Source organism: Meleagris gallopavo, chromosome 11, assembly GCF_905368555.1.
Source record: "Meleagris gallopavo chromosome 11, MGAL_WU_HG_1.1, whole genome shotgun sequence".
In the NCBI taxonomy this organism is placed as follows: domain Eukaryota; kingdom Metazoa; phylum Chordata; class Aves; order Galliformes; family Phasianidae; genus Meleagris; species Meleagris gallopavo.
Genome location: NC_139414.1, coordinates 13,190,657 through 13,206,992, shown reverse-complemented (window position 1 = coordinate 13,206,992; position 16,336 = coordinate 13,190,657). Strand labels below are relative to the sequence as shown.

The 16,336-nt window shown below is 42.8% G+C and overlaps 1 protein-coding gene across 3 annotated transcripts; it reads right to left on the bottom strand.

Moving 5' to 3' along the window:
- Nucleotides 1-8,300: 8,300 nt before the first annotated feature.
- On the bottom strand, nucleotides 8,301-16,050 carry GMNC (geminin coiled-coil domain containing). Of its 3 annotated transcripts, XR_014885479.1 has the most exons (6): nucleotides 15,882-16,050; nucleotides 14,948-15,107; nucleotides 14,783-14,868; nucleotides 13,389-13,505; nucleotides 12,794-13,071; nucleotides 12,350-12,707 (listed from the first exon to the last, which is right to left on the bottom strand). XR_014885479.1 is itself a non-coding variant. In XM_085232958.1 (5 exons), the coding sequence occupies exons 1-5, from the start codon at nucleotides 15,882-15,884 to the stop codon at nucleotides 11,859-11,861; spliced, it is 1,008 nt and encodes a 335-aa protein (XP_085089084.1). In that variant the 5' UTR covers nucleotides 15,885-16,049; the 3' UTR covers nucleotides 8,301-11,858. The 3 variants fall into 3 exon arrangements, 2 of the variants coding, with proteins under 2 accessions (XP_085089084.1, XP_085089086.1); XM_085232958.1 differs by lacking the exon at nucleotides 12,794-13,071 and having other exon boundaries at nucleotides 8,301-12,500; nucleotides 15,882-16,049; XM_085232960.1 differs by having other exon boundaries at nucleotides 12,350-13,071.
- Between the last annotated feature and the right edge of the window lie 286 nt (nucleotides 16,051-16,336).

Here is a 16,336-nt window from a genome sequence, read left to right as displayed (position 1 = left end):
CAAGTATTCAAGTTGTTCTTTCTCTCCTTTTATTTCTCAGCAAGCATTACTTTATTTTCTAGGGAGTACAGAAATAAGAATAGGCAATGAACATAATGATGACAAATGGCTGCTTTGGCCTTCTCTGAGAAGACTGTGATAACCTGGGCCTGGTCTTTGTGTGCTCCTTCTGCTTCGCAGTATGAGTTCACCAAGGTGGCTCTGGACTGGCGGGCCTCCAAATTGCCGTGTGTCTGACATTGTTCAGTGGGAACACTCTGTGCAGACCAGGCATGCTCCTCTCTGACATCAGAGGAAAGAAAGCAAAAGGCCTTGGTCTCAAGACTGTTGGTTTCATCAATACAGGTTATGGTTGCCTCCTTCACCTTTAAAAAGACATTGCAACTCCAACACCAGATCTACTACAGCATAATCTGGTAAACCCCTTTTAATTTACCAGATATACAGATGGCTTGAAGTTGATCAGTAATATTTCTAAGCTTCACCCTGGTTATAAGTAGAGACGATCAGCTGAACATCAATCAATCACAAGTCATTTTCAATCTGTCTATCTACTTGTGCAGCTTAAGTGCAGTTTTGGTGCAAAACTGATTCCACCAGGCAGCTGATTCCACTAGGCAGCTGGATCTCCCATGTGTGAGCGCTTGCACTTGATTGCTCTGCTTTCCCTGCCCTGTCTTTTCCTTCAAAGCTGAGAATAGCTTTTCTGAGACAATTTCAGCAGAACTCTTTGGACTGGAAAAATGTGGTTTCTATGAAAATCACAATACTTCAAGAAATGCTATTGATTTTGAAATTCCCATTTCAGGTAAAAAATCATCCTGAACATGTTGTAGCTTTTTAATTTTAGTTTTTTTAGGTATTTTTTTCAAAATGAAGCAGAGGTTGTGTCAAGCCCTCCATAAAATAGAATCAGTTAACAACTTTCATCATAGCTTTAGGAGAAATCAGTCAACCTGTAGGTGGAAAAATTATCAGACTTCTCAGGTTGATGTAAGGGATAAGTTACGATGGAACTGCACAGCAATCTTACAGTGGATCAGACTTTGTGTTAAGATGTAACACTGCTTTTAGTCAACCTGGCCACAGCTTTCCACGTCTGCGTTAGACAGTTGTGTTTGGACACCCAGCTCTTGCTCCAATACGTAAATGAGTATGAGGGCGAGAGTGAATGAAGGGAATAATGCTTGAATAGTTATTAGTTAATGTTAACAGCAGTTTGATTCTATCAGTGTAATGAAAGGTGATTTGTGAATCTGTATCCTGTCCTTCGTCCCCTGATAAGGAATTTTTTTCCTCTGAAATGCAAAAGTAGAGGTTCACGACGAACTTAGCCAAATTTGTGGAAAACAAGAAAAAGCATAGCATCTTAGGGAGCTTCTACCTCAGAGTAAAGCCCCGGTAATTTAGTCTGGCACAAATAGAATCCCACTCTGTTGTAAAATTGAAATATCCTTTATATAAACCTTATGCAAGGATGGGTGCTGTCCAGAACGAAGTGAAATCCTGCCCTGGGACTCAGAGCTATGATGGAGTCTTGGGGGGGTCTTCACCCATGCTTACCTACTGGCATGTTAGGAACTGAAAGAGGAAAGGCTTTTTCCAGTTGTGGGGCTACCAGTTGTGTGGACCAGCTGGGAAGTATTAAGTGGATTCTGAGCAGTGGGTGGCTTGTATCTGAGAGACAAATAATTATTCTGCTCATATTAAACATTAAACATGAAAGAATCACATTAAAATGCCATAGGAGAAAGGAATTAATAGAGCCTTTTTGATCTTTTAATCTTCTCTTAGAAGATTTGACCCTGACATGTGTCTGACTTGATGCACCCAGTTATATTTTAAAGGACAGGGATAAATTATTCTTTTGAAATCACATTACTATCTAGCCAGAGTTAATATAGAAACCACCTGAAACGACCATCCTTTGAAATTCCTGGAGAAAGAGTTAGAATGGCTGAGTGGGATTTCTGGCATTTGAACAGAAGGAAGAGGATGGGTTACAATGGAAATACGTAACCCTATATTACAGGGAGAACAGATGGATTGCACCCTGGGTATAGTGATAGGAAGTCTAAGATGGATAAGTGCTAAGTGACTCTACATGCATGTATGTGGCATGTGGAGATGTGGCTGATTGTGTAAGTATGGAAAAAATCACTGAAATGTTATAAATTTGAGTTAGGAACCTACAGAGAATTTCTTGTTTGATTTCTAGCTAGAGCAGAAGCAGCTTCAAAGTTGAATCAAGTTACTAAGGGTTTGTCCAGGCAACTTCTGGTCTACAAGCAGGACGTGGTACACCAACACCCTGTGGCCTTGCAGAAGTGTTTTCTGCTTTTATCATCATGAGTTTTATATGAAAGTACAGACATTCTTATTGGTTTATGCTTGACAGAGATGATAGATGAAGGCCAACCGTTATGCTAAGGAGAAGAAAGATGACTGAATCCTGTTGCTCAGGTAATAGGCTTCAGTTTCATGGCAAATAAAAGCTGAAGAAAAGGAAAAGATGTTCCTCATCTATAGCTGGATGGAAAAGAGCCCAGGAAACCATGAAAGTCAAAATGATCAGCAAATGTAATTTTCTCCATGTCACTAAGCATTACTTTGCTTTCATGTCTCTTGATGTCCTGTTGCCTTAGAGTCAGAGAGGAGAGATCTTGGGTAAGTCATGCGATTTGCTTTCCACTTAAAGACTTGCCAGGCAAGGAAATGGGCATTCAGCTGCCTTGGAAGTGTGCGGTTTGCTGATCCTATGGGCTACTGGCCAGTATGTTTGCTTTGTTCATTGTAGCCTCTAGTGGGATGCGAAGAGTGCCAGTCACGGATTTCATTAATTTCACCATCAGTAGGTCTGTATTCATTGCCACTAATACAATGCCTTTTTCTATGTGCTGTGCCAGAGGTATTTTTTTGACACTATGTGTGACCTCCTGTTATTCCTCAACAAATGTTGGCAGGCACAACACAGCCAGCAGAGCAAAACAGCACAGTGTGTCAGAAACTGCTGAGTGCATCCATGCTGAAATGAACAGCCAATCCCAAAGTGGGCAGAAAATAAAATCAGCATAAGGACTGAGTACTAATATTTCTTCCTTGCTCAGCTTTGCTGCCCTTTGCATGTGCTGTCTCCCTTGAACTGAACTCCTGAAACAACAGGAGTAGATTGTATTCATCTATCCTGTGAGAATGCAATTGTTTCAAAGCTCAAGTAATAGGCTTACCTATCAATTTACCAATTAGTTCCTTCCAATGAGCTGATATTGATCCTGCTTTTTGCCTTCCACAGAAAGGTTTGACAAGGTCAAATCACAGTGGTTTTCATCACTGTACAACCCGTTCTTCTCACACTGAGATATAGTTTCTTCTCTCCTTTTTTTCTGTGCGCTTGCTGCTGTTAAAAAGGGGAGCAAGAGAGAGTGGTACAGTTAGTGGCAGGCTTTTCCAGTGGCAGAAGTAGTTGTAAAGGCTTTTGCAGATCAAATGTAGAACAGGACTGTGTGGTGTTGCAGAGCACTTCTGTAGGGGACGCTGGGTTTGTTTCTCATTTATAATTCCCCCACAACTTGTGGGAGCAAGCATCTGTGCCATCCCAGAAATTCCTTACCATGTTAACCCCATCCTACTGTGCCTCTGTTCAAGAATGGTTCAGCTCTGTCCCTCAGAGAGACTAATACAAAAGAACATTTGGACTCATATCTTCTCATGGAGTTTTACTTAGCATCTCTCAGTTATTATGAAATTAATTTGGTCTGTCTTAGGATGACCACGGTAGGAGGCAAGTGCTCCCAGAGCAGATTCATGCTGGGACACCCTCTGCACTCTGTCAGAGCTGTACACGCATTTTGTGTGCTCAGTATGGGGCACTGGACATGAGTCTGGAGACATGTTCCCCTGCCAACATACTTTTCAAGAAGGCAAAGCAACAAGAAATAGCTTCAATACAACCATCCTGTAAGCCTGGTTCTGCAGAGAATTGTCATTTTTTTGGCAGCAAGGAGAGCGTTTTAAAACCAATGAGAAAATGTAATGGACTGATTTACTTGGATGATTCAGTATTTCTTTGACTTTAGCTAGGGGAGGCCACAAGGGGGGTAGAGAAAATCAAAATAGAATGCAACACTAGGCTTGTTTGTATGCAGTGGGGATTGCAAATACTTTCTGAACTTGTACCCACATGTGGGCCAAGTGGGAAAGGAGGACAGCTAAAAGAGAAAGAAAGCAATCAGCTCTTGCAGCAGCGGAATGACTTCCACTGTCAGCAGCTGTGGGTGACGCCGTGCAGCCTGCAAACGTTTTTGAGCAAAGTGTGTTAGGTGTCCTTATGTCTACGTGTTCGTATGTCCTCTTGGCAATCGTGATCCTTTGCTGGGGATTTTTTGTTGCATCTCCTCTGACTGCATCCTCCTCTTCCTCCCCAGGAGGGTCGGTGGAGCCGGGCCCACCAGGTGGCACTGGTGCGACGAAATGCCCGTCAAAAGAACGGCTAGAAAGTGGCAGGGCCTTACAGGCTGTGCATTTAGGGACAGAGACGTAACAAAACTCATATCACCACTGCGATAGGGAGCACAGTGTTGCACGTCTGGAGAAGCAGCAGAATGATTTCTACAACAGCTCCTGGATATGTAATGGCAGAGAAACCTCAGCTGGGAGGACTGTCTGGTCTTGTCCTCTATCATGCTACTGTCTCTGGCTGTACTTGAATCCTTTGATTTCTGTAGAAAAACAAAGACCAGAACTCGCTGACTGCTTTTATTTTTTTTCCTCTGCTGCCCTTTTGATATTGATATCCAGCAGCCTAATCTCTATTGCATCTGCTTTCACAGCCTTTCTGTGTACTCTGGGCACATCCTTCAAAAACCTGATTTAAAGAAAAAAATAAAAATAGTTGGATACTGGCAGCTTTTCCTTTTCTGGTTGACCTAAAAAAAAATTCTGGAAGTGGTCTTGGTTTCTGGAGTTGTGGTATATAGCTCATCATTCCCTTTGTGAAGTCTGAATTAGATTAGGACTTGTTTTACAGGAAATCTCAGATAATGTCTACCTGTGTCACAGCTCAGCTCTTTGGGTGTAGCCCAGCAGTCTGAATAGCCCATGATTAACTGCCACCAGTGGAATGAAACAAAATCACTTTCTCTGATTTATATCCTCTATTGTAGTTAAATATTTACACAGTATCAAGATCTTAGTAATTGAATGGCTAACAGATAGGCAGCAAGTGTTTATACACCTCTGAAATAGCCACAGGGCCATTGAGGCAATGATATTTCATACTGATAAAAGGTCTTTTAGTAAGAAGAAACTTAAAGCTCTTTCAGCTCCGTTTTGTTCTCAGGGATAGCACTAACTCATGCAGATTTCAGTGGGTGCTGCAATTTTCAGACTGCAGAATAAATAAATAAATAAATAAAATAAGATTACCCCCTTATTTCAGAAAAAACACTTGTGCTGAAATGAGACAATTATGGAGGAACATAGCAGTTTTCACACGACAGTACTGTTGAATGCTTCAGCTAAGAAGGCAAGAATAAACATCAGATTGGTATCGGCCTTTGGAGGAAACTGAAGCTTGCAGATTTAAACAATACCTACCAGTATTAAATCAGGACCTTTTTCCATTCACTTGCAGAAAGGTATCATTACATATTTCATGACCCATAGGTAATGAAAATTAGCCCTGTTTCCTGAAGCAAGCAGGGATCATTTAATTCCTACTTGTTCTGTTTAATTCTAGGTCCAGATGAGGAAACTGGAATTCAAAGCAGGTACAACAATTGTAAATGAGCGCAAATACTGCCAAACTAAATTCTAACTTCTTTTACAGCAGTGTTCTGAGCTTCTAAGTAGAGCTGATCTGGGTTGTACATTGTTAGTCTAGGGCTGGCCAGTGGTGTCTATTTTACAGAGAAAGGAGTTGCTTGTAACTTCAAACTGTGTAGTTTTATAATGAAAGATATCAACACTTTTAAAAACAAAATAAAATTGCATGGAACCTTTCTACTTACATGGACTTCTCCTTTTAATCACTGCTTGGAATTGTCAGATTTTTAAACTACTGATTCAACTGGGACTAGAAAGGTAAAGAAAAGGGGATTGATTGGCAAGGTGTTCTTATTTTGTCTTTTGATTACAAAAATCTTCACAGCAGGTGTCTGTCATGTAATTCTAGAGTGAATGTTGTGACAAAAAATGCTAAACATTTCAGGTCCTATTTATGATAGTATGACTTCAGATAACAGAAGAGGGAAGGCTATCTGGGGTTCTAATAAGTAGAAACAAATTTCAGTCCAGGCTAATTAAGACTAAGTATAATTTCCAATATAATAAATGTTATCGATATCTGGACAGTCTATCTAACTCTAGATTTAATAATAAAAAAAAAAAAAGTAAGGGTGATTTTAACTTTCAGAACAAGTTTCTCTAAGGTCCAGAAATTTAACTTGTATGTTAAGTGAAAAATACAATGCTTAAGATTAAAGGGGATGCTGCTGCTTGGAGATCACAAGGATTTCTTGGTCTTATCATGCTAGCTGGGAGCAGTACAATCTCCCTTATATAAGGAAAGTTTTCTAAGTGGCATTTTAACTGCCTGCAGTGATACTTTGGGTTGCAGCCTTTAGGCTGAGCGTGGTTGTTGCCCAGCTTGCTTGCAAGAGGAATGCAGTACTGTTAGTACCTGTAAATCGTGACAGCTTTACCGAGATGCAGCTGCATGCACATAGCATTTCTCTCTGGATCCTTAACCCCAGGCATTTCACCTCACAGTGTCCTTTGAGCAGTGGCAGCTGTGCTACTTCTCCTGCCTTGCCACATGTGGTTTGTGTACGTTGGGAGTGCAGCTGCAGGATCTGTCCCAGGAGACGCTCGGAGCGCTGAGCCACTGGGCGGCCGATTCAGCACCTTGGACAGCGGCGCCACCCACCATGGGCAGCGGCTGTGCTCCAGGTGGCTGCGGGCACGGCGGGATGCACGACTGCTGGGTTCAGTGCACAGCTGGAAGGTTGAGCTTCTGGTCTGTGCTCCGACTCATCCGATGGCATACTCCGTGCCCCTGAAAACGTTGTGTAGTGCTCACGCTTCCAGTATTCCCTCTTAATGGGGAATAATGTGGTGATGGTGGTGGAAGATGTTGGATGTGTAAATAGGACTTTTAAATGTTCATTTATTAGAGTGTGTTCTCTCACTAATAAGTTTCTGAGGAGGTTATTGGGAGTTTCAACTAACCGTGCCGGTATCACAGGTACAATCTATGAGTGGGAATTTTGAATGAATAGAGGAAAAGTTAAGGCTCAGCCCAGATACTCATGCCCCTGGTGATTTTTATAGTCTGTTGCTTGCACTCCACTGTTGTGTTGATTTCCTTGGGCTGCAGTGCACATAAATATTTGACCTTGAAATAACTCAATGATGCACAAATAATGGACCAGAGGAATGACAGGAGAGATTGTATTTTAGGTGTATCACGGCTCATCCAAAAATTATTTATAAACTGCTCTCTATTACAGGATGTTATCTACCTGGCAATAAGCCAGGATGTTTATGAATCAACTGCTAGACTTATTGTCTTTTCTATAGGACAAATGAGTTTAAAGATCAGGGTTCACTTTGTGTCTCTTCATAAGCAATAAAAAAATCTTACATTTCAATGAAAAATAGATCTCTCTGGTCCCAAATGGTGTGTGGTTACTAATAAACCTTCCCACAATCAGAGAGGAAAGTTAATAAGTAATGTAGTCTTACTTTCGGTGTTGACTACAGCTGACTAAATGGAGATTTATGTTTTTTACTCATGATTTTCTTTCATCTTCAGTCTCTTAATGTCACACCTCAGCACTACTTTATAATTCATCACTACAGAATCAAAATCAAGAGTACGCAGAGTACTATGATGAATCAGGTCACCCTTGATCACAGTGCTCAATTGACTAAGAAAGAAGGTACAGGTCTATTAAGTGATAGTCTGGTGCTGCAAAAGCAACAGAAGAAAAGCACAGTACTTCCCTCTGCCTTAGTTGCTTTGTAGCATGGAATCCATTTGAGTCAAAACAGTGATGGATCACCAAAATGCACTGTGCAAGTTCAGATTGAACCCAGCATATGCATGGCTGTTATATGTTTACCTCTATTGTATCATGATCCTTTTTTTGTGGGCACTTGTTACCAGGAAGTAAAGGTCCCTCTAAGTCCTCTACAGAGCCACGTAAGCTGTAGGTGTTACGTTGTGCAGTGTGAGCAACAGGTCTTCTGTTTAATAGATGCTTAAGTGTGAAGGTGTGGGCAGATATGCACCAATTAGATGTTATTTAGAGTTTTATTAGGCATAACTTAATGACGCAGGTAAAATTGATGTTTACAGATAATCACAGTGCTTTTCAATCACAAAAATCAAAACACTGAGTGTTAAATTAAATTCTGTTACTATAAGCATACATTCTTAAAAACGTGGGTTGTTTTAAGCGGTGCAGCTGCATATTACATTCAGAAAACAAATGAACTTCAAATAAAAAAATAAAACAAATATGTTAATACAAAATGGATGTTTACAGATAACGAAGTTCACCACTGTCCAAAGAACCTCCCAGTCAGGCTTCCCCAACCTAGACACTTATATTGCTGAGGCTGCTCCTAGGCAAGAAGGAACTTCTTACATTTGCAGCAGCAAGAATAATGTTTTCTTGTTAAACTGTTATGGACTGGTCCATTGTGTAGAAATCAAAGCACAAAAACAAACAGGTATACCAGAGCTGATATCAGAACCCAGAACCCACTCTGCTTATAGCGTAATAAAAAAGCAAAAGAATTTCAGTACTCATCTGGGGACTGATTTGCTTATTGTGCATTGGTGCTAGAATAGCTTGTCTGTATTGCTCAAAAAATGATGCTGTTACGGGAAAAGAAAAAATAACCCTTTATATGCTTGTGTGTCTTTTGTTTCCCTTCCAGTGTGCTCCTACTACTGTAGCAATCAGCAGTACTGTTCCCATGGAGTAGATGACAGACATCTTTTTTCACCCAGGTGTCCAAACCAGAACTTTGAGTTTGTGTGTGCAAACAAGGAGCAGCACTGTGGGACTCTCTGCCCAGATGAGCTCCAGTAAACCAAGCTCAGACAGAAATCCCTGCCACAAGATCTATACCTTCATGCTGAGCAAAACTCAGGGATCTCACAGCAAACAAAGAGGATACACTCAGGTACGTGATTCACTGAACTATGCTCTTACATCTATAGTTTATTTGCTATGACAAGAGGACCAGCCATCTTTTTACAAAATGCTCTACAGGTACAAGAATTGTTTGGTTCCACTGAAACCCTACTTGGGATTGTATCAAAGATCTGACAGCTTTGTGCTGGTTCTTTGCAGAAGTTTTCACATGAAGTGATCTGAAAAATGTGGAAAGGAAATGTGAAATGGAGAAGTATTTTCTCTCTTTAGAGAAAACAAAACCTGATTAAATGTTTGCTGACAAAACAATTAATGTATTTGCTACTGCTGTTCACTGATAGCATTCAAACACAACAGCAATAGTATTCAGTAGCATTAAAATATATAGAACTTTCCCAAGTAACTTTTACAGCTGCTTTGGAAGACATGGTATCTACAGCTATGTTGAGTGTCATCCTTTGGTCACACTTCTATTTGCTATATGCTGTTCATCCCACATCACCACACAAAACAGGATTTCTCATCACTTATTCAAGTCAAGGTCAGGCATTTTCTAGACAGTCACACGCACCAATAAAAACTCCAGTGACAAGCATTTTCTTCAGTGCTACCTTATAAAGTAAGGCAAGAGGAGTTAGTAGAAAAGAATTGTCTTGAGAAAGAAATTAGCTGTTTGTAGGACAGTTTTTTCCTTCTGCTTCCATTTGAATACAGAAAAGTGCTATAGAAACAGTAGTCTTGTCTGACCAGATTTATCAGCTGGCCACATTTTTACTGACTACAACAAAAGTTCAGAACAAATTACTGTATTTATTCCGCGTGTAGTGGTGGTATTTTTATTTCAGTGCAATACTGCCTACAATCAATATTTTCAAATTAGCTATTGTGGGAGTCTTCCCTACGACTTCAAAGTAACTACAGAGAAATACAGTTATTTAATTCTTTTGGGAAACCACTACACGGAGAATCCCAAATACTGCAATTCTAAGGCACGAGAAACAGTTTTATCCTTCAAATATAAAATACCTATTTCTCCGTAGAAAAAAAATATGCCCACTGGAAGGAAATGCCCACATGTGGTTATTTTTAATCTATGTAAGTGCTTCCTTATCCTATTGGGGCCAAGCTGAAAGCCAGAATAATCAAACTGCTCCCTTCATTTCCAATACTTAAGTATCAAAATACTATATAGCAGAAAACAAAGGTAATATGAAACATTACCAGTGAATTTACTTCATGTCAGTTGACTTCATATAATTAGTAGTATTTAGAAAAAAAAAAAAAAAAAAGTCCTGCACAGTGCTGGAGCACCTTCTTGTCAGAGGTTTTTAAAGCATCCTTAAGGCAGTCATAGTTTTAGCTATGCCTGCCTGTCTCTACTGCCTGACAGAGACATGGAGAGGTAAGAGATGGTGCTGAAAGTTATAGTTTCCAAACGCTAACCACTATGTGATACTGCCTCCCCAAGCTAGGAGAAATGTAAACATTTCCCACAGGAAGCATGAAAGATACAATGGAAAGAGGAAGCAGTCCTTACTCTGGGCTGAGGTTGACTTCAGGTAAATCTCTGTACAATCTCATAAATCAGGACAAAAAAGTAAACAAGTTGTTCCCTAGAAACAAAACCTCTGGTTTCACAAGTCAAAATAGACCAAATGAAGCTGTACAAAGCACTTCTGAAGCCAGGAATGGCTTCCTTCTATGAAAGCATCCAGTCTTCAGCTGGTGAATGGGAAGAAAATCGGTAAAAAGACTAGTGGGATGGTGCAGCTGAGGGGAATGCATCCTTTGCAAAAGAAGTGCTCTGAGTGTGCATTAACCACAGATGAGAGAATGTCTGCCACAAATACAATGGGCCAGGGCCTTGCCTGGTGGTGGTAATGTCACTATTCCAACTGCATCTCCAAATCTAGTTCTTGTTCTGTTGCTTAAGTTGGTGAGAAACAGGGCTCTAACTTCTTAAACTCCTTTTATCTGGCAAATAAAACATTTTAAAACATAACAGAGAAAACACTTTTAATCATACCACAGGAAAAACTCCTAAATTTGATGAATCCCTTGCAATTATGTAGCCTTCAGGCAATAGAAGCAAGTCTTATCTTTTTTTGAAGTGCTCTCAAAAAATGACAGTACCATGTGACTGTGAGTAGGTCAACCTAATGTAACGTACAAACAAAAAAGCACGGGTTGCCTTAATCCAAGGCAATCTATGTAGCTAAGAGAGACCCAAATCACTCAGACACTGCTGATCCTCAGCCAGAGATTTATGTCATTTCTGTCATCTGTGAATGTCAGAGAGATGCTGTTTCCAAAGTGTATTCTCCAGTCCCTTCCGCTTTGATGAATTTGGGAGCAATCATCAGTGCTGAAAGTAGTTGAGGCTGACAATCATCAGTTAACAAGGAATGACTGATGATAGAAAAAACACAGTGCAAGAAAAAAAACATGCTTCTCAACACAGGCACAAGAGAAGTACGTCCTGTCTGTACATCTGGCCCAGGGCAGATGCGTGTCCCACTGTGATCTGAAGCCACACCTGTGAAAATCTGGGAGGGAATAATGAGCATGTGTGTAAAAGCAGCATTTAACAGAGCCCAGAAGGACTTCTTTCTGCTGGCTGAACTTGTCTTGAGCACAAGATGAAGTGTCTGCTTCCTACATCCCTCATGGCTGACCCTTGACACAGGTGCCTTATTCAGCCTGTTTAGGCACCCAGGTGAATCTCCATCCTCCATCATCTTCTCTGCGCACAAAAGCTTGTCCTTGTTGGAAGGTGTGTGTTCTCACATTGCGGTGAGGACTTAGAAATGTTGTGAAGGCCACTTCTGTTTTGTTAGGTGACAAACTGTTAGTCAAATATGGTAACTCATAGGCTGGAAGGGAGGAAATGCTTGGCTCTGGTGAGGAGGTGTGTGGTGCTGAAGGAAACTGAGAAAGGAAGGAAGAGTCCTCACTGCATGGATGGGTACTGTCAGCAGGAGGCATGTGGCTGCAGCTGTATGCTGCTGCCACTGCTTCACTGTGGTTGTAGTTGATGGCTTCACCAGGGCTAAGGCAGTATGTGTCTTTTCCAAGGTCTGAAGTCAAGGCACTGTAGTTAGCTGAAGATTCATCAATGGTGTTGACGTCTTTTAATCCTAAAGTCTCCAAGACCCAGCTGTCCACAGCAGGGCTGGCTTGCTCTTCACAGGCAGAGAATTCATTAAAGAGGTTCCTTCTAGCTTTAGAAGCATGAGGAGTTTCTTGATGAGCAAAGCAGTAGTCCTCTTTTAATCTCCTTTTGGTGTTTTTGAGAATAGTAGAGGTTTTTTGGCCATGGCAGGATAGCACTTTCTATTAAAAATAAATTAAAAGATGGAGAGAGGTTAAAAGCCGATTTTTCTAATTAACAGTAAACAACATATTTCTGACCTTTAATGTTAGATAGGTAAGACAGTTACTACTGTCTCTGTAAAAGGTACTTTCTTCCACCCTTCCTCCTTAGATGTATGGATACGACTAATTATTTTGTCCTTTACAGCCTCTGCAACAACATAGGCTCTATAAGAGAAGAATTTGACAATGTCAATAAAGCCTGTACTTTGATGGCATTCTCACTCAGTAAGGCGTGAAATGAGAGCTCCTACCTGACTGTGCTGTGCTTCTGTGTGCAGCATTTGGCAGGTTGGGGGGGAACATGGCAGCATGACAAAGAGGGAGGATGCTGAGGTAAGTCATGCTGGGGCAGGTGTGAACTTGGCCAGGGAGCTTGTGGAGCTGCAGCTGCCATGACTTTAAGAGTTTCTTTTCACAGAAAAGTTTGGAATAGGTGTTGTTTGTTTGTTTTTTAAGAAGATCGGTGTTCTCACGCAAGTAAAATGTACCACTGGAAGGCGACAGAAACGAATCATAGAACATAAATCACCTGAAATGTTAAAAAAAAGAAAAAGCTTTTCAGAAGGGGTAAATGACAAAGCAGGCAAATTCAAGAAATATTTTGATACATTCCAGTTTGAACTTTTCACTGAAAAAACAGATTTGGGACATAACACTGCTGCTTTCCTCTACTTACAACCTAAACTTAACCATGCTATGGGCTATATTGTCTGCACAGTTTGAACCTAATAGGATCTCACAAGGCAGGTTGTCTGCACTCCTAGACCTTCCATGTATTTTAGTGGTATGTATCTATTCAATTTGTTTCTTTTGCACATGACTATATAACAGGTCTGAACACAATACCTTAGCTTTTTCTTCTAAACACTTAACCAGGGCAGAATTCAGGTACTGTCGGAGGTTATTATTTTCTTCATGTAACCTAGCAAGTTCCTCTTCCTTCTGAAGCAAAGTGTCTTGAAGCTGTGGAATAGAGATACTGATGAATAGGTGTTGACTCTGTAACTTAATAGCAATTGCCCTATGGTACAGACTGCTTGGATTTGATGAACAGGGTGTTTGCTTTGTGAACTCAACCCATCCCCTTAAGCCTCTTGCCTCTGTTAATCTAAGTGGCATGACTGTTCAGTTTTCACTTTTGACTTCTTTTATTCTTTATCAAGTGTTTGAAAAGATTACTCTGGGGAAGGAATTTATTTAATAAAAAAAAAAAAAAAAAGACTAAGTGCAGAATAACAGCAGAAAAGAATTACAGTTGAACAGCCAGAAACTGTCACGGTCAAAACAGCAGTTACCAGATTTCCTCCTGAGATGCAGTAAGCATCCCTTTACATCCCTTTCATTCCACTTTGTAGTTGGTTGGTGGGAGAAAGGAGCTGGAGCTGCAGGCAAACAATTGATGGGGCTTGGATGCAGAAAGAAGATGCAACTGCTATTCTTTACAGTAAAGTGCTACTCAGGTATTCCTTCAATCCTGGACACCACCATGGCAAGTGAAGTACATATACAGAGCTGAGGTAAGACCTGGTCCCAAGAACAGTATGTTTTATTTGCAGAGCCCTAACAGAGAATGGGTCTTTGCAGAGACTTCTGCTTCCTGACCGCTGCTCTGGAAACTCTGTTAGGAGGACTAAGGACCTCCAGTGATGGATCCCAGATACCTGCTGACCACAGGGTGATAATTTAAATGATTGAGGTAGAATCAAAGAAAGCACCCTAACAAGGGTTTGATTACAGGGACCTTAAAGATAGTATAAAAGTTTCTATCAAGTTCACTGTATCAAAATACCATCCCAAGTATCTCATCAGAATGAGCTTTCTGGGATTCTTCATCTGGAACTGGTCAATATCATTCTGCTGCTTGATGTGATTTGCAAAGAAAAGAGGGAAAATAACAAGGTAATGCTTGTTGGTTAAAATGATTGATCCTTCATGTGAGTAGGTGATTCTGGGGAACCATGTCCCATGACAATAATCGTCGTGGGTTCAGGAAGACACAGATAATATATTTTAATTAACAGCATGAGGTTCTGCAACATCAGAGCCTAAGGGATTCCCCATCCGTGTCCCTGGGCTTCCGCGGTGCCAAGGTGCTGTACGAAGGGACAGACGTTCAGGGAACCCCATTCTAGCTTCGTGGAATGACACGGGGGGACCCTCACGTCAAGAAAAGACCAAAAAAAGCCCGAAAGCAGAGAAAGGCCCGTCTGCCACCTCCCTTCGGGGAGCGGGGCCGTTACCTGCTTGTTCCTGTAGAGCTGGGAGGACAGCTGGTCTCCCCGCCACGCCTCCTCCTGGCCAACGAGCTCGGGGGCGAAGAGCCGGCCTGGGCGACAGCACAGCGGGGTCAGTCCGCTCCGGCCGGCCGGGGCTGGACCCCTCGCCCCCCGCCAGCGCGCACTTACCCGGCGGCCGCGCCTCCCGCCGGCCCTGGCCGAGCTCGGGCGGCTCCGCGGCGCAGACGGCGGCCCACGTCTCCTTGGAAACCCCGGCGAGGACGGGCCAGGGGCGAGCGCAGCCCTGGCCCCCGAGGAAGTCCGGCTCCGGGCAGGGCCGACTGCTGCTCTGCGGAAGCAAAGGGTCGTAGCGATGGGGCGGCCGGCGGCTGAGTCCCCGTCCTCTGCGCGTACCGGGGGGGGAGGCGGCGTCAGTCCTGCCCCGGCGCTCCCCCCCGTGCCAGCTGTGGTTCGCTCAGGTGCCCGGCGCGGGGAGCCCCGTGTGCCGCTCCGGGAGCCGGCCGCCTGCTCGCCCCCCTCCCGCTGGCAGCGCTCCGCAGCCCCCCGCTACCGCCGCTGGGCACCGTGCGGTGCCGCCCCCGCGGCAGAGGGGCTCCGGGTTGAGGTGTGTCTAGAAGAGGGTTGAGTTTCCTGCGATCCCTTGGGAAATACTAGATCCCGAGCGAGTTTTAGAGGAGGAGAGGAGCTAGGCTGTTCTTGGCCAGTCCTTTCCTCCCACCTCGAGGTATCGATTCTGCTCTAAAACTGCACAATGTTAGCAGTCACCTCCAGGCTGCTTGCTCTAGTCTGCCCCCGCGGTTCTGCAGTAGTCCCAGACTGCACAGTAGCAGAGCCTGGGGTTGTTTCTTGAGTCACCCCCCTTCCCTCCTCCAAATAAGCACGATCTGAATCTCTGAGAGGCAACGGCAGAGCCTGGAGCCTCGAGAGGGGAAACTGCTCATCCAAGGGGAGGCACAGCAGCAGAGATTGCTCTTGTAGGTGGTGGAGAGCCGTCTTCCTTCTCCATCTCAGAGGGCACAAAACCTCCTGCAAGCCCCCAAGGCAAAGAGACCAGCTGCTCCTTTTCTGCCTCCAGGTCGAGAGAAATGTAAAGAGCACTTACCATGTTAGTGGTAGAATGAAATGCAGGTCTTGGGAGTACGTTTAAAGCCCCAGCGAGGTTTAAATGGCTCTGAAGGAGGGGGAGAGGGGGGAGACCGAGGAGGCGAGTTTAATCTAAAGGAGCTCCCAGTGACGCCTCAGAGCTCTCCTGAAACCCAGCAATCTGATTTGGTGCAAAGCTGTCAAACTTGTGACGTGAATAAACAGCAAACTTGCTGAAATCAAAGTCATTCTGGTCCCACAAATCAACACAAGGAAGGAGGGAAAAGAAAAGAAGGAGAGAAGAAAAACAGCTTCCACACACTTCAGGACAGCACTGAGCTGGTGTGTCTGAGTTTCACTCTGGGAAATGAGCAGGGATCTTGGGAAGCATCCCACATATTCAGAGCAGGGCTGCTTGTGTTTGCTGTTGTTGTGTTTGTGTTGGTTTTTTGTTTTTGTTTTTGTTTTGTTTGT

Excerpts from the sequence above, each read along its gene's own strand:
- GMNC (XM_085232958.1), bottom strand. Across the intron at positions 14,869-14,947 it reads GCGGGAGGCGCGGCCGCCGG|GCCGGCTCTTCGCCCCCGAG; the intron begins GTAAGTGCGCGC and ends GCTGTCGCCCAG. Across the intron at positions 12,501-13,388 it reads GTTTAGAAGAAAAAGCTAAG|AAAGTGCTATCCTGCCATGG; the intron begins GTATTGTGTTCA and ends TATTTTTAATAG.